This window comes from Strongylocentrotus purpuratus, unplaced genomic scaffold, assembly GCF_000002235.5.
Source record: "Strongylocentrotus purpuratus isolate Spur 01 unplaced genomic scaffold, Spur_5.0 spur5_scaffold_4, whole genome shotgun sequence".
In the NCBI taxonomy this organism is placed as follows: Eukaryota; Metazoa; Echinodermata; class Echinoidea; order Camarodonta; family Strongylocentrotidae; genus Strongylocentrotus; species Strongylocentrotus purpuratus.
The window spans coordinates 20,340,358-20,364,360 of NW_022145610.1; the positions used below are offsets into that span (position 1 = coordinate 20,340,358).

Sequence of the window (24,003 nt, forward strand, 5' to 3'; positions counted from 1 at the left end):
CTGACCAATTGGGCGGTTAAACTATAGTAGAAATACTGTTTTTATCTATCTGATTTATGAGCACGTTTCAATGGATGATCAGTATGGATGTATGAATGTTTGTGTTTTCCCCCATGACTTTTGTTTGTTGCATGTACATAAAGTTTAATCATGGACTTTCGAAGTGGGCTAGTGAGGTGTACTTCCCTGTCTTGCAATTAGGGTTGCTCTGGGATGTGTAGGGGCATGGGGGAGGGGGGGGGGGCTCAGTGCCCCCCCCTACCCCCCCCCCCCCCACTTTTCAAGTACCCTTAAGTTAAAAGTTACATCTTGTAAAGAGGAAAAACCCAATTTTTGATAGGGTTATAACCACATTCTCATAATGGAAGACTGAAAAGACCTTTGATAAGTATTATAATTATAACATCTATAAAGCGAGCGAGCTTTGGGGGAAATTGCTCTTATTCGTTTGAAATTAGGGGCACGTTTAATGAGAGGAAAAGGGGACACTTATCGAAAGGGATAAGGAAGAAGATAAGCTTTCCCTTTCACTTCCTCTTTCACTTCCTACTCTTTTTTTTTTTTGGCGGGGGCAGGGAGAAGCAAGGGGCTTTTGTGCCCCCCCCCCCCACGATCCACAACTTGTAGGCGGGAAAATAGCAACTGATATCCTCCTTTTATTATTATTATTCCACTTTTTTTCCTTCTCTTTATCTCCTCTTCCTTTTTCCCCTTTTCCTTCTTTCTGTCTTATCGTTTTGATGGGGGGGGGGTGGGGGGTGCAAGGCCCTTTCGGCCTCCTTTTTTTTCTTCTTCTTCCTCTTCTTTCTTTCCCTCTCTCTCTCCCCTTTCCCTTTCCCTTTTCCTTCTCTCTCTTTTTGTTTTACAGGGGGGGGGGGCAAGGCCCGCGCTCCACCCCCCCCCCCCCCCCCACCCCCGCACCTGCCCTCGATTGATTTTGTGAGTGGTCTCATTTGGTGGGTGATTTTTATATTTATAGATATTTTTATTCATTTTCTTACAAAATTATTTTTGAATAATAATTATTTATATTAAAAACAAATTATAGTTAACATTCCCTTGTTAATTAATAATTAGTTAATTTACTGATTGGTCGGCAGGTTGTGCTTGATTGATTAAATTTATTGCTTGGACGCTTAATTGAATGGTCTATAAAATCTAAATGTTTTCCAGATATGTTGTGCCCAAATTACATCAAGAAAATTACTCTGGTTTCAATGGAAGAAAGAAAGAAAAAGATTATGTTATCTGACATAAATTGCAATGTAGGCCTACTTTTTCACAGATAGACTAAGTAAAAATGTTTAGCTCACCCTAACGCGCCAGTGTTTTGGTATGCCGCCCTCTTTTGTTTAATGAATGAAAACTGCATGTTGCATGCGTGCATGCAATGTTATCTTTCTCGTGCAAGAGCTGCATTGACTGCCTTGCTATCAGTGGGCATGCTGTGCATGGATGATATGCATTGCTGCTGCAGTAGCCTAGATCTGTATCGAATGCCTGGATTGAAATGTGATCTCGGTTGCTCCTAATCAGACCTTTTATATTTCGTGCTGGAATCAGGATGAAATCGCCATTTTCCAAGTGATCTTGTTGAGCTTGAGCAATCAAGATGGATAGCATTATCCCTTCAGAGTTTCCAGAAGGAATCTTTGTGGAAGATGGTAAGATCAAAAATTTCGAGCAAAAATTACATTCACAAAATCACCACGATTGACTCGAATTGATAATTGGATTGGGTATTAACGTAGAGTTGCATGATTACATGGATGGATTAAATATATTTTACATGTAGACCTCTAGACCGTCCTAGTACTAAGCTGAACATTGTTTAACCTCCAGTCTTTAGAAGGTACTTCTAAATAATGTTGTAACAATGTTTTGTATTCTGACATTTTGTTTTCGGTCATTCGGCCTTCTGGCACTCCAGGTGAGGTTGTGTATCCAGACAGTTGATTTAAATATAAGGACTAGATCTAGATAGATATACAAGCAATATTTAGACATCTGTCTGGAACAAATATGCATGATGGTAAGTGCTGTTCAATGAATAATTTTTGTTAAATCGACGGGCAAGGCTTTAATGTTCGGACATCCAGTCCCCTACCCTCCCCCCCCCCCCCCCCCATCGACCTTGTGACGACTAGACTAGACTAGACAGAAATAACCATTTGGTATGGGGAATTCTTTAATGAAATTAATATTTGTCAACCTTCCCCAGGCCCCATACACAGACTGACAAATTCTCTTCACCTGGTAAGTTGCCCATCTCGGCCCGGTACAGGTGGAGAAGTTCCCTAATGAATTTCCCTGGGCTTCCAAGGGGAATTTTCCCCTTCAGATCAGACATTTCCCCAGGAAAACCACCAAGCACTTCCCTTGGGAGGTGCTTAGTTTGAAAAGGGTTAAAAGATGTGCTAGAACTTAAAAGTTTAGAACAAGAAATTATGGCGTTGGCAATGTACATGTACGTCTCGTCGTCTGACTTCGATAAATTTTGTGAATCCCGAGTGTTGTATCAAATTATTATTTTTGTACTACCAGGTATAGGCCTAGGTATCCACCATGTTCAGGGTTCAGTTTGTGAATTTTTAAATCCTTGAAACTTGGCTATTAACTAGTAAGGGATGACTTAATTTCTACCTTTATTGTTTCTCAAGTGATTACTCCAAATTCAAGAAACTGCAACTTGCAATTGACCATTTTTCATAATGTAATCAAATTTAATGCATAAGTCTATGTAAATGTAACAAACTATTTCATTCACAGCTAGGTTACGAATACTTGAAGTTGTATGTCTATAGTCGGAACACGAACTGCATACATTTATTGTTGCTATAGCTACATGTAGGTACTTGTAGGACAGGCATTTTGGCTTGTCCTACCTAGCACCACGGAATGTATGCAATTCCAATCCTAACGATTGAAATAAAATTATTCATAACAGGTGAATGAAATCATTCATAGGAACCCGGAGGCACAGACTTAACAAACATGCGTGCATTAAATTTGAGTACATTAAGAAAGTGGCCTATTGGATGTACTATTTGATGAAGTCACATTGGTTTTAAGTTGGTAGGAAGGAAAAGTGTGAACTTCACATGAGATGCTGCTCCAAAGTAGCTTGAATAAAAACGAAATCAAGAAGAAAAAAAATTATCAGAACAACCACAACAAATATAGAGTTTTTTTTCTCCATACCAGTATTCCCTTAAAAAAAGGTAATAATAGAAAACGCAAAGAGTCAATAGTCATTGCGAAGAAATACATGAAAATGATTTATGCAAGCCAACTCAAAATTAAGATGAAATGAAAGTGAGGAAGGGACACTCACCCCACCTATTCAATTAAGTCACAAATAATTACACAACTTATCCTCATGTTTTCATATGATTTATGAATGGTTGAGAAACTCGGGTCTTTGCAAATCATTTATAGATTCATTTTCTGTTAAACAAAAATCTGTTGCTGCTGAAAACTTTACTAAACTAAACTGGATTTTTTCAAATCACTTAATAATACACCAATGTCATGAACTAATATTTGTTTTTCAAGTCTTCAAGTGGTGTATTATGATAGGAAAGAATAACAAAATTAAAGATAAAGACCAGTTATGGTCATGCGATTGCATTGTGAAAGAAACGTTGTGGAATCGATCAGAAAAGGTTGATCATCTAGCATCTAGCATCTGCAAGGTTCTGGAATCATCAAAATGATAAGAAATTTGGCCCATTCTTCGTACAGTTTCAAGCACTATACACAGAAAGATGTATATGGGACTACCCTGTATCTCTCACAGACCATGAGAGAAACAAATTTACCAAATATATGAATTAGTAGGCGGTTTCCCGGCAATTTTTTTATCATCATGTATTAGTCAAAACATATTCTTTCACATGATTGGTAATGAGAGCTTCCATTTCATTTTTTGAAATTGGGGCGTTTCCAATACTGGTCTTTACCTTTAAAGTGGTATTCTAACTAACTAAACATACTAAACAGGTAATTAAGTTTCTTATGAGAATCAGTTGTGAATCAAATCAATCAGTCAAGAATCAGATATGATAAAGAGAATAACAAAACTAAATTGATGGATTGGTTTCATTTTAAGATCATTTGTCTGATATCAAGAGCTAATTTCTGTTGTGAAAGGAGTGGAGCTGAAATAAAGTACAGGGAATTTAAAAAGTAGAATGATTTGATAGGTTGCTCACGTGCTTTCTTAGTAGTCAGGTAAAACAAAACAAACAAACAAACAAAAAACAAATAAAGGTTACATGTAGGCCTACAGTAAAACCTTAAGTTTATTCTTCTGATCAGGAACCAATATCTGTTACTAAAGGGGGGTGGAGCTGCAGTAAACAAGACAAAACTAACCTAGTACATGTAAATGTAAACGGAGTAGACTTTAAATAGTTTGCAGTTCCAAAGTTCACCACTGAATTTGAGTAGTGAACTATGAAATCGCAGGCTAACTGGAATTATTTACACTTGAGCATACAAGATTGTGATAATCATGTTTGATGCATAATTTGAATCCAGAAGTGAGATGCAATACATGTACAACTTTATTGGGATAGGTAAATATAGCAAGGATTGAGGAATGCGTATTTAACACACTGTAGTTCAAAGATCATCGACAGGAATGCAGCCAGATCATTGGGGGGGGGGGGGGGGTGGGGGGGGGTTATAATTGCCCATCTTGACAAAAAAACTATGTTACAAGCAAAACTGAATCTACAGGTGTATAACCAAAAGAAAAAAAAAGGGGGGGGGGGAGGGGAGGGGAGAAGGAAAAATGACAAAGAAAAAAGAGACATCAAAATAGTTATATACATGATAAGAATTGCTGACATAGAGGCTTTGTTTCCCCCCTTACAAAAATACATTCCGTTTATACAATATGATTTTATGTTTATTTTTTATTTATATAAAGTAGAGCCAAGGAGTTTTGATTATTATTTTATACAGATTGGATATTTACTACAAAATAAATTGTATTTTTATTTTAGGAAAAGACAATGATCCAGCTAAGGTAGCAACTGCAGAGAAAGGTATAATTCTACCATTTGTCTATCTTGCCTATTTCCAGCAAAAAATAAAAGCTGCTACCATATCCCATTGCCATATAATCTCTAATGTTGTAATTTCAGTGAAAATATACAGGTACCCATTTATGCATTATAATGTAATCTTGCAGTGTGTACATTACATTGTTTGTTCAATGATCATAGACATGTAATACCATGGTTCAGTACCCTTTGGTTTCATCTTCATAATGACTACAGTCGATTATTCATTGTCACATTACATTCCACCAAACCACTTTATGTTAAACATGAAAAGAAAGAGAAAAAAATAGAAGAGATGTTAAGAGTGTTGTAGCCTTGTTCATTGATAAAATGTTTACCTCAGCATTCACGAAACAATTTGATTTTAAAATATTCCCTAAATCATGCATATGTTGTAATTGTTTATTTAATTTACTGTGCTGCCTCTTCATATTTGTTATGCAAACAATCGATCATGATGGAGGCTGTTTGCTCTGAAAAGAAAATATTAAAAGTGCATTGCAAATTAGCAATGGGAATTATGGGACATTTAAAAAGGAAGTGGATTATATGTTACCCTAAGGGCCTAAGGTTAGTTTCACTTTCGCATTCAGCATATATTGATTTTCTTTCATCCTGGCTGTGTTTATAGAGGTATCGAGTGTTTAAGATGAAGATAAGATATTTATTAAGAAAGATATTTTGTGTGCGTGTGCCTGATTTTTTTTTTAAAATGTCAAGCATTACAATGACAAAAAATGAAACCTCCCTTTCTAATCATACAAGTCACCAATCATGTAAATGTTTAAGTTGGTAATTGTTCCCATCGAATTGATCATATATTTGCAAACATACAGTACATGTGCAGCTGAAAGTTACAAACCATCACCATTTCATACCAATATCATAAGATTTATGTGTGTAACTGTATAAGCTTCAAATTGTATGCATCGTCTATTTCAAATTTAGTCCTCCATGTACATGTAACCTATACAAATGTATAAAATTTTCAGTCGCATTTATCTGACAAAATGAAAGAGAAACTGAAGAATTGAATACATGTATTTAAGGAAGAGAATAGTATATTGAGGAAGAAAAAAAAAGAATCTAAGAGGTACATATTAATGTTGAAAATATTATCTTTTAATTTGCCTACCCCAAACAGTAACAAGCTTTAGACAAATAATACTTGTGGAGAATGCAATATTTCAGATGTAATGAAATTGTAATCATCTAGGCAATACCCCTTCACGAATCTGTTAAGTCACAGGCAAGTAATTTAAAACCCAGAATCCTTGTTTTAATGAAATCTAGACTTTAGCTGCATTTACACTGTACACTGCAACCAAAAATCATTGGTTTTCATGCATACCTCTGTTTCGGGCAAACATGCCGAAAAATTCCACCTCTGGAGTGTGTTCTTTTTAAACACCTGCCGAAATTTCAGTGTACATGTACATGTAAATGCAAACTTTGGTAATATACTAATTTTTGCTCGCGTGACTCTCCTGGCTTATGTGTTGACGCAGGGCACCGACAAATGGCCCATGCGCACTACTCATTAAAAATCGTTATGAACAAACTTCATAAGTTTTTTATAGGTTTATCCAGTAGTGTAAATGGTCGACCCAAAATTGAACGATTTTTCAAAACAGTGTTTTTGGATGTGTGAATGGGCCTTTTGGTAACAACTCGTTGAGGAGAGGACAGATGGTATCATTCACCCTCTTGACATTTAGAAAGTAAATCAACCATTTATGAAGATTCGATCTTTGGGGCTCACTCAGCTAAAATGTACCAGTATATGAATAGTGAGATTCAAGAGGTTTTGCGTTTCACGCAGACTCCAAAAATAAAATGAACTTACATTGATGTACTTGGTTTCAAGTTCAGTTTTCAGTATTTAAAAAAATTAATTCTCACAATGTGCCTGTTTGTTAACATCCAGGCTGTTATATCACTTATAATGGGAAGTTGCGATTGATTGCAAGTTTCAATATTTGCAACTGATATTTGCAATCAATTGCAACTCAACTTTTTTTGCAACGCCCCGCTAGTCTCCTAAATTTCCTAAGATTTTGTTAGGGTTAATGTTTTAACAATTAAATTATTAAGTTAATTCGATCTATCTTTTATTCTCCCCCCTCCCCCCCCCCCCCCCCCTCTCTCTCTCTCTCTCTCTCTCTCTCACTTTCTCTCTCTCTTACTAATGGGACATCAATTGCAAGAATGTTGAGTTGCAATCAATTGCAAATTTGCGATTTATCGCAAGACTTAATCTTGATTTCAGCAGGGAAAAAATTAATATTTATTTTTTGGGGGCTACTTTTCAAGCTTACCTGCATGAATATAACATTCTAAAAATTTGTATTGAATTGAACTCTATGCAAATTTACAGGGGCTCTTTTCTGATTTTCGGGGGCTATTTTGGGCATTTCAGGGGCTAATTCGCCCCGAGCCCCCGTGTATTTTTTTCACTGGATTTCAGGGATTTGCAATTGATTGCAACTTTCTTGCAACGCCCCATTAGAGTACCCACAGTAAGATTGGTTACTGATTAACCGAACCCATTTTTTTCCCTCAGTAACCAACTACCTCTTCGGTCCACAAATTTAATTCCAGCCTATAAAAGTCATTTCTCTGTTCATCGTAAATGTGAGTCACTATGTACAAGTAGTATTTACTTTTTCAACTGAAGGCCCTTGAGAGACAATATATTCAATTAGCTCTCCACACTCGTGATATTGAAATGTGGTTGGGCACTTACCCATGTCTACATTGAAATAAACCACATGAATTTGTGTATTGTTGATTGTTCTCCCTCAATGCATAATGTTAGTGTATTCATACCTTTATAAGAATTTCCCTTCCCTTGCATTTTCACCCCGTTGCTCATTGGTACATCAAATTTCATGCTAATTTATTCATCAAGGTCTAGTGTATTAACTGAGAGATGATCTATCTGCATGTACATGCATATTTCTTACAATCATGAAAGTTCATAAAATGTATTGTTGATACATATCGTTTGGGAGGTAAAGAAGATATTGAGATCAAAAATTTAACTTCCAATTCAAAATATATTCCATATACATGTACATGTACAAGTACATGTACCGGTATATCATTTTATATCTGTTTTATGTTTCATCCAGCAAATGTAGTTGGCCTTTTTGCTCTTAGCATCATGATAAAAGAGTGGAAAAAAATAGATAAATCATGATTTACGTCAGGTGGAGTCATTTCGAAATGTCAATTGTGGCTCATCTACATATACGATCTGAGTGCCAATCTTGTCAAAATGTCAAGTATAAGACAAGACACTTGGGCCTCAGCATACTCAGCTGCCTCATGTACTGGTTCAATATATACAAAAAAGGAACAAAATCTACCCAACATCTGCCCTTGGAAAATTAGACATCAGTTGTAACCATGGCAACATTAATTAAAAAGAGAAATTAGTGTCATACCATGCCCCATACAGCATCTGCTACATGAATTCAACTCATTGATGCCATTCACTTAATTATTACGACGACCCCTACACCCCCCCTTCCACCTACACCCCCCCCCCCCCATTCTGTTCACTGCAGGATTGTCTGGTCAAAAAGAGGAGTTTTAGGCTATGAGAAAATCATTTTGGTTCTCATTTTTTACAAATTTGGCTTTAATTTTCGTGTTACCGGATTTACCGGTATTTAGATGCTTTTGCAACTCATGCTGGAAGAAAGACAGTCATGAGGACTTGGTTCTCACATTCAAAACTCTTTATACTATGTTTATACAAATTTTTTGTTTTACCTCACTTTTTATTTTGGTGTTTAGTCATATTGGTAAATTGAAATCCAAATCTGCATCGGGCCTCATTATTTAAGAAAGTTAAAAATGTGCATTTTACATGTGACAATGCCAAAAGTTTATTTCCAGGACTGGATTGCATTTGATAAAAAAAATCACACAACAGATTGTCAACATTGTCTACTGACAATTCAGCTGAGACTAGACGTATCCCACCCAGATTCTATTCTTTGAAGAAAAAAAACTGTGTATGAGTCAAAACAAAAGAGAATACCTCAAACGACTTCCTCTAATACCAATACTATTCAGATCAACGTTATCAAGAGAATCTGGCCATATAAAAATAAGGGAGTTTATTGCACTTGTGCCACTTTGCCAACAAAAATAGAACAATGCTTAAAGGGATCCGGTAACTTTGTCTGGAATTTTGTCTGGATTTAGCTCATGATGCAATGAAAATTATAAACCTTTAGGTCAGTCAGGAACCCCATGACTTTTACAAGCCGATCGCCTGTCTGATTATCAAGATATTTATGATTGGAATTACAAATTTTGGAAACTGTTCGCCTGACGGTTTTCATAATACACTACAGTCTATTGGGGAAAACGAGTATGGTAAAACCGGTCACTCAAAGAATTTTACTTTTTTGAGGCACTTCTTGATCATTTTGAAGCGCAATTTTTTAGGGCTTCAATATTACACCATATCACAGACACTGATAACACGTAGGGCCGTGTTTATCAGATTTAACATTGTTAAACGATCCCTTTAATAGACCTGTAGGGATTCTAGGGAATACAAATTGGCTTAAATTGTACATGTACATGTAATCCAACTATTTGTGAAATTTTGTTTCCTTCTTAATTGTCATACATGTTTATACAAGGATCATATCGTCATTTCCGTATGAACTTTTATACATTTATAAATTTTGTTATTTCCACTTGTACAACTGCAGGTACAGGTACCCTATTTCTGAAATTTTGTTTTCCTTCTTCATTGTCATACATGTTATACGAGGATCATATCATCATTTCCGTATGAACTTTTATACATTGATACATTTTGGTCTTTCCACTTGTACAACTGCAGGTACAGGTACCCAAACATACATGTATAGTATGAGTGTGTTTCATCATACAGAATTGATTCCATTCATGATCCTTGCCCATGCATTGATAGACAACAATAATAGACGCATACCCACCATTACAATGACACCTGGAAGGGTGACAAAAATAACAATGAAATTCAATCTTTTCGAGTTATACACCTGAATGAGCAGTTTTTGAACCCCCAATAGATCTATAATATGATGTGTGTTTGAATGCATTATAGAGCAATTTTTTTTTTTTAGAGTTTAATACATTAGACATCAACTTTTTTTTTTCCTTTCCAAAGTTAACATTGATCTACAGGTGTGTAAATGTATTACCCTGTCAAATATGATATAATTTTTGGTATTCATATCATGCTGTTGTCAAGTGCCATCAACTTCAAATTTCCCTATTTTTTTCCTTCAAAAGTTCTTGTATTACGCTGGTGAATATACAGTAATTTCATTTTGGTATTCATAACATGCTGTTTTCAAGTGTCCCACGACTCCCACCAAGATATTTCACAAACTGTCATTAACTCTTTGCCTCCTGGAGTGGGTAGTCCATGTATTAAACCTATGGAAATAAGAAAATTCAGTTGTCAGCAGGTTAATGGCTCAAACACCTAAAACATTCAGAGATATTTTTTCTCACATCCATCCCATGAAGGAGGATCTATTACATCCCATGACAGATCTATTACATTCCACGACGGATTTATGAAAGAACTATTGAACTACTTTCACCTCTTTAATTATGTAGATCAAAATGTTAGTTTCTATGAGAACTTGAGTTTTCTCACAACATGAAGACAAGGAGTGGTAGGAACAGTGTGGAATTGAATTTTAGGAAGCTACTTCCTGGGCTGGTAGAAGGTAAATAATTGGTCTTTTGTTAGGTTTCGTTCAAGTACACCCTTCGTTACATAGAGGACAACCTGCTTTCGTAGAAATCGTGAGCATTGTAGAAATAGTTCACCATCTGCCAATGTGCAATGCAGTTGCAATGCTTCCTTATTTGAAGAAATTATTGAAGCTGACAATAAGTGTGATACAATTTCATAACTCTTTGGAACAATCTGCTCATTATGCCTTTCATTCTAAGTTTTGATAAGGTTCGTGTTCACATTTCAAAGATTAATGCTTCAGCAATCTCTGATACAGAGGGACAACCTGTCCATAAATACGTCATCTTCCTTGAATGGTCTTTATAGTCAGGTTTCACACCCTTCATATACCAGTGTCTATAAATGAGAAGAATCATATTATGTCAGTTCAAAGGGAGAAAGGAAACAGCCATAACGATACCTGTCATTCCTGATTTTAAATGTACTACAGAAAATTTCTGAATGTGAAAGGCCTATATGTTTAGTTCCAAGGGATGAAAAATGAAAGTACAGTCATTCAAGTTGCTTATGAAAATGTTTAAAATATCTTCTTGTTATTATGCATTACAGAGAAGCTTCTGGAAGGAGAGGATACCCACATGTCCAGCTTCTTGACCGACTGGGACACGGAGGCTGACCAGGGTGGAGGACGCATGGTCACGGCTGACAGCGGCGATGACCACTCCGTTGACAGTCTTCCCATGTCACCCGACGAAGCCAACTCCAATCAGAATGCAGACATGCTGGTGCGAGGCATGGCACCGGTCTTGGTCGGCGAGGAAACAAGCCACGCCTTCTTCTGTTTTGCATGGGAGGATGACGAATGGGCCATCAACGTGATCCGGAAGCTGGAATCCTCCGCTTACGGTTTCTCATGTGATAACAGCAACCACAAGTGGGATCCGGGCGTCGCCAAAATGGACAAGATCATCAATTCCATCTCCACCGCCAAGAAGCTGGTGCTTGTCGTAACGCCAGACTTTATGCGCAGTCCGTGGTGCATGTACGAGAACCTGCGCGCTCTGCGTGGCCATTATACGAACACGGCGAAAGTCATAGTGGTGGTGTTGGGTGAGATAGAACTCCCGGACTTTCTTGAAGGGATACCGACCATTAACGCGATGTCGAGGAACTTCTGGCAGAGGTTTGTTGCCGCATTGAGATTAGGTAGGTGCCTGAAGACACATCAGAGCCTAATTCAAAGCATTTTATCTCGTATAAGACCTTCTATCTGGAAAAGTATCGGTATGTCAACATGATTGTGTTTATTTGGAGAAGTTTTATGATTTTGTAGAGAGAAAACCTGCTCCTTGTCCTGAGACAATTTTTTTTTTAATGGTATTGCAAGCTCTACCTGGGCCCCGTTTCACAAAGCTTTTTTTTTAATGACAAATGACAGAAATCAGTGACAAATCCGCTGATAACCAATCAGAAGCAAGGATTTCAGTAGCTTATAACAAAACCTGTCATTTTTTTCACTGATGACAAGTTTTTTGAAACGCCACCCTGCTCCTTGTCCTGGGACGATTTTTTCATGGTATTGCATAATTGCAAGCTCTACCTGGTCTAAGTAAACAGGTCATGAATAAAAGCACAACCAAAACACAGTTGTGCAACATTTTAAGATTGTCTTGCTATGATACAATGATTACAGATAATGTGTATTCAACTTATACCGTAATGCAACATATCTATAGACAAGCATTGCACAGACGAGCCCTTGGAAACGATGTACACGAGTAGCCCAAAGGAATTTGGGACATGTCACATGAGACTCTTTCTTACTTTCTCTTTCAATTTCATTCTTGTATTTTAATCAGGGGTAGGGTAGGGTCTTATAAAAGGTCGGTATTGATCTGGATTAATCGCAATTCCTCCAATCAATCCCAAACTTTCCAACTCCTATTTCTTTAGTCCAGAATTGCAATTGATTTGAATTAATCACACCTGTTCATAGGATGGGGCCAAGGATTCTAAAAATGAATGTAGATGCTTTGTATCATGATCACTTTCCTTTCAGTCTGTTGTTTAAATCCATAACCTCAAAATGAAAGTGAATAAGCTACATGTACATTATATGGTCACTTTTCCTCGTGATGTTTTGGGACGATCAATAATGATTGTGAAATGAACAGTGTTTGAAGGTCTCTTTCTCAGAACCCCGATTCGCCACAAACTGAATGTGAATTGAATAACATTGCTTACATTGTTTTCACCGTCTCTTATTCAATGTTTGGGTAAGATTTAGAATTGCACTCCCCAGGGAGTGGAGAATGTGCTCTGGGGTATTAATGAAGGGCTTTAGTCAGTTAATTGAAATGTGCTATATTGGAAATTAATATTATTATTTATTGTTATTATAATCATCTAATCATCATCATCATCATAATCATCATCATAATCATTATTGTAATCATCTATTTCAATATCTTGTAGGTTCTAGCTTGGATGCTCACGATGCCTCTCTCAACAATAATGTGCCTGGTAAGTCGATAATTACCGGTCGATAACCCGTTGCATACCGGACCTACATCGTTTATGTATTAAGCCCATGGGAGAAGAGATAATTCAGTCAGCAATGTGTTAATTAAGCTTACACTATGAATATGATGGACAAAGAAAGCGGACAAAATAAACAGTTCCTCAGGTAGACAAAGGAACATCCTTTCACTGCTATTATGTAAAAATGTGTAGAACAGGTGTCACATGCATACTCACCTGTTCTACACATGTTTACATAATAGCAGTGAAAGGGATGTTCCTTTGTCTACCTGAGGAACCGTATATTTTGTCCGCTTTCTTTGTCCGTCATATTCATAGTGTTATTGGGTCAAAGTCTGAGTGGAGTGCAAACATGGTGGGGATGTTTTAATGATTATTTAATCATTGAATTGAATTAGAAAGGAAAGTCTGTTTGCAGGCATGTGTTTATATTGGCACGATTCTCATGCAGTCTGTATAGGAATGCATGTATGTGTAGCACATAAAAGTAACATGTATTGCATTTAAATACGTTTGTGTGGAATAAATGAAATAAATTGAGTTCCTTTCTGGCCAATATTGTAGAGTAAATACACTTTTCACAGGGTGGCAGGATTACGTTGTTATTTGTTGACTACCGGTATGCATTGAAAAAGAGGATAACGTGAAATTAAAATACCCCCAATATACCTTGAATATACCTTGAAGGCCACACTTCGCCATCGAAGTGATGAAGATCCCTAGATAGTGTGGTGTGGCAGGGTTAAGGGGGTCCCATGGGACCCATTTTAAAACCCAGGTTGGATAATTGTCGCTTGAATCTGAGGAGTGTGGGAGCATCAATGGCAGTTTGTTGCAGCATGTTCCCCTTATTTACAACTCTCTGGCTATAGAAATTTTTCCTGATGTCAAGGCGGCTTCAATGCTCATCAACATTTGAATGGCCAGATGCCCCATTTCGCAATTTTCTTTCAGAGGCTTATTCATTGTTAAATGGCTGTGCTCACTCATATATAAATGGTGTGGTTTCAATTGCAGATCGTCTTAAAAAGAGGTTTTTTGTTTTTTTTTAATATGAAAGATATTTTAAATTCAATATTGGTTTGAAAATCTAAACTATAAACAGTATCCACTTTTTTTTTGTGGAGTGAAAATGAATAGATGAATGAATGAGAGAAATTTGTAAAGTGTCATCCTATTTGATCACTCTTTTCAGCCCTGTACAACAGTGCTCATCTGGCGACCATACAATCAAGTACAGATTGCTGTTGCAAGGCAAGATTTGACACCATCTACTGTCCTGATGAACTAGCAAGGAAAGGTGTTCAGGTATGTTTCTCCTGCTCTTCAATAGCTCCCCTATTATTCTGAGATATCAAACTATTTATTGAGATTTAAGCGACTTGGACATGAAACAGATTGCAGTTTGTAAGGCAAGAATTGATACTATCTGTCCAGATGGACTAGCAAGGAAAGGTGTTCAGGAGTGGTCCCCCACTATTCAATTTGTAATAATAACAATAATGATAATGACGACAATGACATCAACAGCAACAACATAAAAAATAACTACAATAACAGCAACAGCAGCAGCAACAATAGCAGTAATGATGACTCCTTGCACCCGAACATAAATTCTCTTGGGGGCCCTTGTCAAAGCGGAATGGCCAATACGTGACCCTCATAACCATGTGGAGAGTGGATTAATGTCTTGCCATAGGCGTACTATGCCTGCCCGGCTGGGATTTGAACCCTCGACCCTTTGGGTGATTCTCAAAGAAAGGGTTAAGTTTTTTTTTACTAGACAGACATTATCTATCTTGTGGGCTCTCAGTCTCGAGGGTGGTTAGGTCTACTAGGATGTTCTGGTTTTTAAAACCATTTGTCACTGACTATAAGTAGCTTTGAATGTTCCTTGATTAGATCGTTAGTTAGACATCCCAATTTTAGAATCTTTTGGTGATAGTTCATTTTCACATCCTGAACTGTACCTGTGGAATCAGTTGCCCTAGGACATTCAAAACATATGTAGGTTGCTGTAAAATGCCCTCAAAGCTCATCTGTACAATCTTGCTTTCCAGTAGGTCTTCATGTTTGTATTTTGTAAGTTGTTTCATTCTTTACTTTCTTTTCTTCTGCATCCCAAGCACATTAGCCATAAGGAGTTGCTTGTGTTATGAGCTGCAGATTTCCCTCTTAATCATCATGTTGGAATATTTTTTTTATTTTCTTATTTGACTCTGTAGATACCTCAGCAGGACTACACTGCAGCCATCTCCTCCATCCTGGACGCTCCCAAGATGAGATGGTACACCCTGTGGTACAACCGTCTCTTTAGCTCCCTCGTCTGTGCCGTCATCACCGCCCTCATCATCGTGGGCGTGGTCGGTAACCTTAGTAACTTCCATAACAAGGAGTCCGGTGGTCTCCATGTGGGGATCTCCCTCCTCATCGCCTTTGTCCTGTCCGCGGTGGTAGTCGGTCTCCTGCATCTTATTGTCTTCTATGAGAAGAGAAAGGTGAGTCTTCAATGAGGGATCCTTAGCCCCTTTGGTTTCACTATTAAAGTTTATGTTATGATAGTAATAATAATGATAATAACGATAATAACGATAATAACAAGGAGAAGAAGAAGAAAATGGAGGATGAGGAACGAGGAGAAGGAGAAGAAGAGGTCCAATTATATAGTACAGCTATATGTATATAACCTACGGTGCTTGAATGAATGAATGAATAATCAAGAGTAGAACTGTGCCTGTTTCATTTATTGTTTCATTGTCTGATATTAAAGGCCCTAAAACATCTGTGGAATCACCTTGATATGTACATGCACGTGCACTTTCTCTGAAATTTACCTTCAATGTTATTTAATTTTGCGAAAAAAAAATCGTTTAGTGTTAGAACTTGCTTTTAAGATGTCAGAATATTTATTTATCACCATATGGAATGCAAATTTGAGCTGACAACTGCCTTTCCTTTTGTTTCTTATCTTTTCTCAGTTGAATGGTTTAATAGAGGCTAACCTGTCCCGTGCTAACATGATCTTCTGTAAGCACAACATCCTGGTCGGGATGACCGATAGATTCAACTGGTGCTGGAATAGAGCTGTGGTATCCTTTCAAACGAAGAGTAAAAGTAAAAGAAGCAAAAGTTATGAGGGAGTGGTGTTAATGTAGCTCTGAAAAGCTTTAATAGAGATCCACAAAACTCAAAGAGAGATCTGGTCGACAACAAAAAAGGAGTACCTGTATATCAAAATGAGAGGCACCATCTCTCTTATTCTAAAACAATTATTTACACTATTATTTATACGGAAAGAGAAGATAACTAAACTGAAGTGCATATGAATGGTATTCAGTGGGATTTGAAGTATTGGTAATAGTAATAATGGTTGTAGAATTAAAATGTATTCGTAGAAATGGTAAAGAGTTTTTATACTGTAACTGTCAACTATATATGTAAAGCAATTTGTACTAAAAGTTCATATGCAGAAACATCTGCAATAATCCAAAAGCAGAAATCCCTCCTAGAGATATAAGGAAAAACAGCATGTGATTTCAATGAATTGAAGTGATGGACTTCATTCTATGGTGATCTTTAAAGCCCTTTTGCACTAGTTTGACCAGGAGGGATTAGACCTCCCTGCATGGTCACTGACAGGTGGTTAACTTATCAAATAAGCTCAATTAACATAAGAAAAAGAGGATCATGGGGGACCAATGGTCACCGATTAGGCATTGTTTGCTATATAAGGGCGCAAGTAGCTATAAGTAGTGCAGTTGGGCTTTAAGTGTGAGTTTAAGATAGCTGAAGCATGTTTTTCTTGAATGTTATTGATGGATTCTCTGTTAATTGTGATACCTATTTTGTCTTAACTTATCACAATATCAGCTCCACTTCATATACTTTGATTTGACAGACTGTAGGGTGAGTGTACATTTCATTCTTTATTTTTTATTTTTTTAAAGAATCCTAGGCTTCTTCAGAATTTTTCTAAAATTTGTCTAAAATTTACTGAGAAGAAAAATGCAATGAGCACATTGGAAAGTGTTAAGTGATATATTGATAAGTTTTTTGACTGAATATGAATTATATAATGTGTTTGCAGGAGATAAGAAAGAGAAATGGAAAGCAGAGTCTATACCTCACAACAACAACAAAGTTTGTAGAAGTCCCCATATTTGTGGTCTGCTTGTCCGTCCATTGCTGATACTAAAAAAAGAATGTATGCTTTGTCCGAAGTCTTATTTCAGAACAAGTCTTCAACTTTTATTAAAGGGGTTATTAAACTAGATATCTTCTGGTTCATTAAATTGCATCTGAAAAATGTATAATTGATTTTTATTGTTTGATCATGACAGAAAGAGATGATACAGTTCTTGAGTGACAATCGCGTCAGAGGAGATGGAGATATGGGTTTAAATCAGGTATGTATGAAAGAACTCTTTGATTGCATGGGTACAGGTTTGTGGTGGTAATGATGATGATGGTGGTGGTGGTGGTGGTGGTGGTGGTGGTGGTGGTGTGGTGGTGGTGGTGGTGGTGGTGGTGGTGGTGGTGGTGGTGGTGGTGGTGGTGGTGGTGGTGGTGGTGGTGGTGGTGGTGGTGGTGGTGGTGGTGGTGGTGGTGGTGGTGGTGGTGGTGGTGGTGGTGGTGGTGGTGGTGGTGGTGGTGGTGGTGGTGGTGGTGGTGGTGGTGGTGGTGGTGGTGGTGGTGGTGGTGGTGGTGGTGGTGGTGGTGGTGGTGGTGGTGGGGATGATGATGATGTAGAGGAGGAGGATGATGATGGTGGTGGTGGTGGTTGTTATGGTACTAATAATGAGGAGGAGGAGGATGATGGTGTTGGTGTTTATGTGGAGGATGATTGATTATAATGATGGTGGTGGTAATGATGATGATGTTGAAGAGGAGGAGGATGGTGGTATTGATGAAGAGGAGGAGGAGGAGGAGGAGGAGGAAGATGTTGATAATGGTGATGATGATGTTTATGGTGACAATGCTTGATCATAATACTGCTGATGATGATGATGTTGATAATGGATGATGATGGTGGTGATGATAATGATGTTGATGATGCTCCATAGGATGATACAACAATAATTCTTTTCAACAATATCTTCCATTCCAGAACTCATCCGTAAGCGTTGAAATGCTGCCCTCATCAGGGGGAGATGGAGATGATACAACCCGGCTCACCATAGACACCAGACTACGGACATTATCTCCACAGACTCTCATCGCAGACACAGACCCAAGATCAATAGCGGTAGGTCTATTTCTAGTTTCAGAAACAAGGTTCTAGGATAATTTGCTAATTATCTTTATTGATCGTGGTAGGATTAGTAGGGGTAGAACAAAATCATTAACTTAAGTTGCCTTGAAGGATATCACAGTTTCATTGAAATGAAAGATATGAAGGTAAGGTTGAAGAAATTTTACGAAAGGGAAAGCCAAGAATCTTGGAAAATACAAAAACCTCCAATGGAATTAGAGTTTCAAGGGTATGTAAGAATTCTAATGAACAAATAGATGAAAGAGCAGATGAAATTATGAAAGTGACTACTGGAGTGGGAAATGTCGGAACAATACAGTCAAACCTGCTTTAGTGAACACTTGTCTTCAAAGACCACCTGTCTACAGAGACCACTTTTTGTGTTTCCATGGGGCAGTTGCTATAGACAGGTTCGACTGTATTACATTTTACTATAAGGCATGTTTCTGAAAAATGAAAGTCGGTTCTTTCTGGACAGTTATATGATTACCACTTTTTCATGTATTTCAGCCCTCCATCAAGGTCATACTTGTTTACATCCAAGTCAATAATGGTCTCATTGGAGAATTGATATCTAGCCGTTCTGTGACAAGTTTGTTTACAATGTTTTTATTTGTCTGCTTTTATGTTCCTCTGCTAGATTTTCATCACATTGTTTGTACATGATGTACTGCATGAAACCTGTCTATAAAGACCACCCAAGGGAGACAAGAAAAGTGGTCTCTAAAGGCAGGTGGTCTTTATGTACAGGTTCTTTTAGTACATGTTTCAATGAGAAACAATTTTCCAGGGAAACAAAAAATGTGGTCTTTGTAGACGGGTAGTCTTTCTATACAGGTGGTCACTAAAACAGGTTTGACTGTATTTAAAGGCCGTCTGTATGAGTTTGGCTAGGAGGGATTAGACCACCCAGGAAGGTCACTGACAGGTGGCTATCTCATCAACTCAGCTCTCAATTAGCATAAGAAAAAGAGGATCATGGGGGACCAATGGTCACCGATAAGGCATTGTTTTCTATATAGAGGGAGCAAGTAGCTACAAGTATTACAGTGGGCCTTTAATATTTTCTTTCACTCTGTACGATCTCTACACAGGAGGAAGCAGAACTGTACCTCATGCAGCACAGTGCACCGTATATCAACAAACTACTCAAAAAGCAATTGGTGGGACCGTTGCGAAAGAGACATTGTAGAACCACGGTTTGCCTTTGTCAATTCACCCAGAAGACGGTCTTCTGCGCTCCCGTGTAACGTTAACTTGAAGTTGGCACAATCTCATTCAACGTGTGTGGCATCTTCATTTCATTTGAACTAATAGGTTTGATTGTTGGATACAATATTAAAGGTTATCATCGCCGTCACCATCCTTTAGCGTCCGTTTTTCACGTGCCATGGGGTTGGACATTTCATTTCCCTTCTTGCACTTCTCCAGTGAATAAAGTCCACAAGGAGATGTAAGTGTTAAGTATCTGGGCACTGTGTGTTCGATTCATAAGGGTTTACGGTAGATTTTTTATGAGATAGAAAGTATTGCAATGTGTTAATTGTGCCTTTTTTGTCAATAATTGAATTGGATTTTGCTACGATAACTCTGTTGCTCGATCATTTGTGAATATGTGAGCACGATATATAAATTTAGGAATATGGTATATGTACAGTACTCGGATATAGCAGATGTATAACTATTTCTTCTTGTGTTTATTCCATCGAATGGAAACTTTTGAAGTACTAAATGTAATCGTTGATGAGAATCTGTGTCTATTCTCTCTTCTATAATGCTTTTTCTACAGGATTTCCTTTGAGAGAATTTGTTATCGTTTTGTTTTGTTTGTAGCATTTTTCAATGTTGCGGTGGTTTATTTGACTGTTTTTACTTTGCTAGAATGTGCATTTGTTTAAATATGTGTCTATTACACCCCAATACATTAGAAAAGCTCGATCAATATGAATTTTGTACAACTATTCTTGTGTATAATAAGAATGAGCAGGTATTATCATTATTGCCAAAGTACTATACTCATGGGGGTATGTTTGTGCCATTTTGCTCAATACATAGAAAGGATAAAGAAAATGAGAAAAGTTGTTCAGAGAGTTGATTGAGAATGGAAAAAATGGAGATTCAGCATCCTATTCTACATGTGAATTATTGACCAAACGTGGACTAAGATTATTGCCTAACAAAATTTAAAAAGATGTTGGAGATAGTAGTGGTTTTGACAAAAAGTTATATTCTCACATAACTCTCACATAAAATTGGCACTTAACTTTAAAAACAACAATTAAATGGTACCTGACGAATATATGTGATAAATAACGTAGCTCAGTAATGATTATAGATTGACCAAGAGACTGACCAAATGATTGTAAAAGAGATTGTAGCCGTGTGATAATTATTAACTGACCGAAAGAGAATGTATTATTCATAGAATCTATTAGTCTGTATGCGCACATTTTGTTTGGTACAATTGAGGGGTTTCTCATTTTTTTGCAATATTCATACATTTTGTAATATTGTATAACTTTATTTCAGTGGTGGTTATTTACCTGACAGCTAAGAAAGCATACCAGAGGACCGACGGCTTTAGGTCCTCTCAGAGAGACCTGGTAATGAGGATTAATGCCTTACCAAAGGGCACTAGCATTGCACTAGCGCATCGCCTTGGTTTCAAACCTCAAACTTTGCCTGATAGAAACATTGCTAAAATGTTAACTTTTTGCCTGCTTTTGTCAATTTTAATGTGGAACAAACTAGGATCACCTACATCAACTTTTGACACAAGTACAAGGTGTATTAAATGTGATATCCAAACAGTAAGGAGGACCAGGCACACAATGTGTAGCAAACAAAGTTTTATATAAACAGATGAAAGTAAGTTGTTATGGAGAAACGACATGGCAATTTTCCCCTGTAGTATGTAAAACTCTCACAAGCTTATTTTCTAAAAAGAGAAGAAAAGAATAGACAGATCGCAGACAGTGTCTCAGAAAGTACAGTTTCTTTAAATATCATGACTTAGTCTTGACTTCTTAAACAAATATTTAGCCAAAGATATACAAGTATTAGTCTACATGTAGGCCTAGCTTCCACGTAGAATGAGTTTTCTCTCGTTTTGAAGAAAATTTGATGAATTATATTCTGCTAGACACTAGTATTTCTCATGTTATTTGCACATATAGTTTGAGTATAGTCTGACTCTGTCCTCAACAGGTGTATACTGGATTAAGAATATATTAACTCTTGGTCACAAATGCCATTACGAACTGCTACGAACGCCGTACGAACGATTTTCAGACAATGGAAACTCGGGAAGACAATGGGAAAACAGAGATTTTTACGAACTTATTGTTCGTACGAAGCTTTGACCGTAGCATAAGACTGCACCCTCCACCTGTTTCTCTCATCCAGTGTTGAGATCAAAAAAGGATAATCAGAATATATATATATATATATATATATATTCTTATTCAAAATCTACTTGAAACCATGTTAATTTAGCATGGAAACATACAGTCCGTAACTTTGCCAATATATGTGACACGTGCCAACTGTATTCCAAAACAAAATGCATTAAATGTAAAGCTGTTTATTTGTGAATTTGTAAGTACTACATTTAAGCCAACATCAGATTCAATCATTAATGTTCAAGAAGTGACAGATATCTTCTTTTGTGCGTTCTTAACTTCTTATGAACCTGTACTATATATGCAGTACTGAGCTGGAAAGCTATTCAAATTAAATCCCAAAAAAAGATGAATAACTTCAAAGACCAAAGCGTAAAAGAAATAACTTGGAGAGTATTTATGAAAGTTAATAAGTAGTTCATTATTACTTCTTGGTTTTGTGAAGAAGGAACTTCACATTTTCATTTTGATCCAATTTAGAAAATGTTGAACCACTCTGAACTAAAATAGTGGCATTTTTTCATTATGTTAGAGACATAATGTGATAGATTTAGAGTTTCTTTCAATGTTATTATTAGCAAATCCTATTCAAAAATGGGTATCTTCATATATTTAATCTATCTGGATATCCATACAAGTTTATCAAGAACTTATGATGTCTTTACAAATATAGAAACAACTTCCTGTTTTTTTTTGCAGTTGGAAAATTGGATAAAGAAAAACAAAGGCATTTCTTTTTTTTTTTTTTTTTTTTTTTTTACTGAACTTTGATTTGTGAGTAGAATGTATGCCATGTAAATGGAATTAAATTGTTAATTTGCGTGTATTTTGTAATCAACTTTTATAACTTAAGATGCCCCACCTCTGTTTGCTTTTTATGTACATATAAGTTTGTGTTCCTTTTTCAATATTTAATATTCATGCTGCTTATTAGATAGATAGTGTTATCATAGTTGTGTATATATTTTGCTTCCTTTTTGTGAATTTAGAAATTATTAGTAATTTAGCAATAAATAATCAGATTTATTTGCATTTTCTGAAATTGAGTTATAGATTGCATCTAGCTTTGAATTGGTTAAAATAATCAAATGAGGACATTCATATATATATATAAGCATTGAAAATTCATACTTTTGCATGATGCCATATTGTAATGAAATTCTTTGATATATCATACTCTTCTAAAGAGATGGATAATAACAATTTGATATATTGCAATAGATTAACGAGGAGGCATGGACTATAAATGGTGAGAGGTTCATCTTATAATTGTTTAAAGATATACGTAGTAAGATTTTTTTTGTGGGGGGGGGGGGGTAGTGATCCACCTATTGGCATAAACAACAGTTGATCATTTGATTCTATACCAACTCATATTCTATGATGTATTGTTCAACTAAATACTAGTATGAATATTTAAGTCTTGTTTTTCTTAGCTCATGATACCCCCGGCCGAATCTTAAAATGCAAGAATGATGGTGATGTTTTTGTAGCCTTTCAACTAATGCACTGGACTTTCATGGGCAAGTATACCGTAATCAAACTTGTAACATTTGGAATGAAATATCACACTAAATCGACACTAGATAATGCACTAAAAAACATGTCATTGCATGTGCATAAAAGATTTTATAGAAGGTATTGGTATACTAAAATCCCAGTTCAAATAGTTGTTAAAGCTGTTTGGGTTTTATTTTTACTTGTCTTGGACGCTGCATTAGTCCCGGCCCCCCACTCAGTGTTATTTAGGGTACACATATGCTCGTTCCTTCTTTTTGAAAGCACCCCCCTATCTGAGGACTGCCAACATTTCCGAACCCCCCTTTCGCGGGCTTTTTGCGGGCTTTTCCTGCCTTGGAGACCCCCCTAAATCATGAAAAATGCTCAATGTACCCCCCTAAATTCGGAATAATTTCTCAGGAGTCAAAAGAGACGAGAGAAAAAAAGAAAAAACACCCCCTTTTTAAAGAAATCTCCGGGAGAAAAGTTAATACACCCCTTTTTTTACAATTCTTG

The 24,003-nt window shown here is 36.8% G+C and overlaps 1 protein-coding gene across 2 annotated transcripts; it reads left to right on the forward strand.

The window, feature by feature from the left end:
• The first annotated feature begins 1,385 nt into the window (after positions 1-1,385).
• On the forward strand, positions 1,386-23,282 carry LOC100890087 (transmembrane protein 268). Of its 2 annotated transcripts, XM_030997500.1 has the most exons (11): positions 1,386-1,664; positions 5,013-5,054; positions 11,404-12,000; positions 13,270-13,317; positions 14,531-14,643; positions 15,561-15,833; positions 16,314-16,424; positions 17,206-17,241; positions 17,676-17,741; positions 18,443-18,580; positions 19,681-23,282. In XM_030997500.1, exons 1-11 carry the CDS (start codon positions 1,613-1,615, stop codon positions 19,834-19,836), a joined length of 1,632 nt encoding a protein of 543 aa, XP_030853360.1. In that variant the 5' UTR covers positions 1,386-1,612; the 3' UTR covers positions 19,837-23,282. The 2 variants fall into 2 exon arrangements, with proteins under 2 accessions (XP_030853360.1, XP_030853361.1); XM_030997501.1 differs by lacking the exon at positions 5,013-5,054.
• Positions 23,283-24,003: the final 721 nt, after the last annotated feature.

Bases quoted from the DNA above. Each gene is read 5' to 3' on its own strand.
- LOC100890087 (XM_030997500.1), top strand. From the start codon at position 1,613: ATGGATAGCATTATCCCTTCAGAGTTTCCAGAAGGAATCTTTGTGGAA. The intron at 12,001-13,269 runs GTAGGTGCCTGA...AATATCTTGTAG, and splicing joins TGTTGCCGCATTGAGATTAG to GTTCTAGCTTGGATGCTCAC. The intron at 14,644-15,560 runs GTATGTTTCTCC...TTGACTCTGTAG, and splicing joins TAGCAAGGAAAGGTGTTCAG to ATACCTCAGCAGGACTACAC.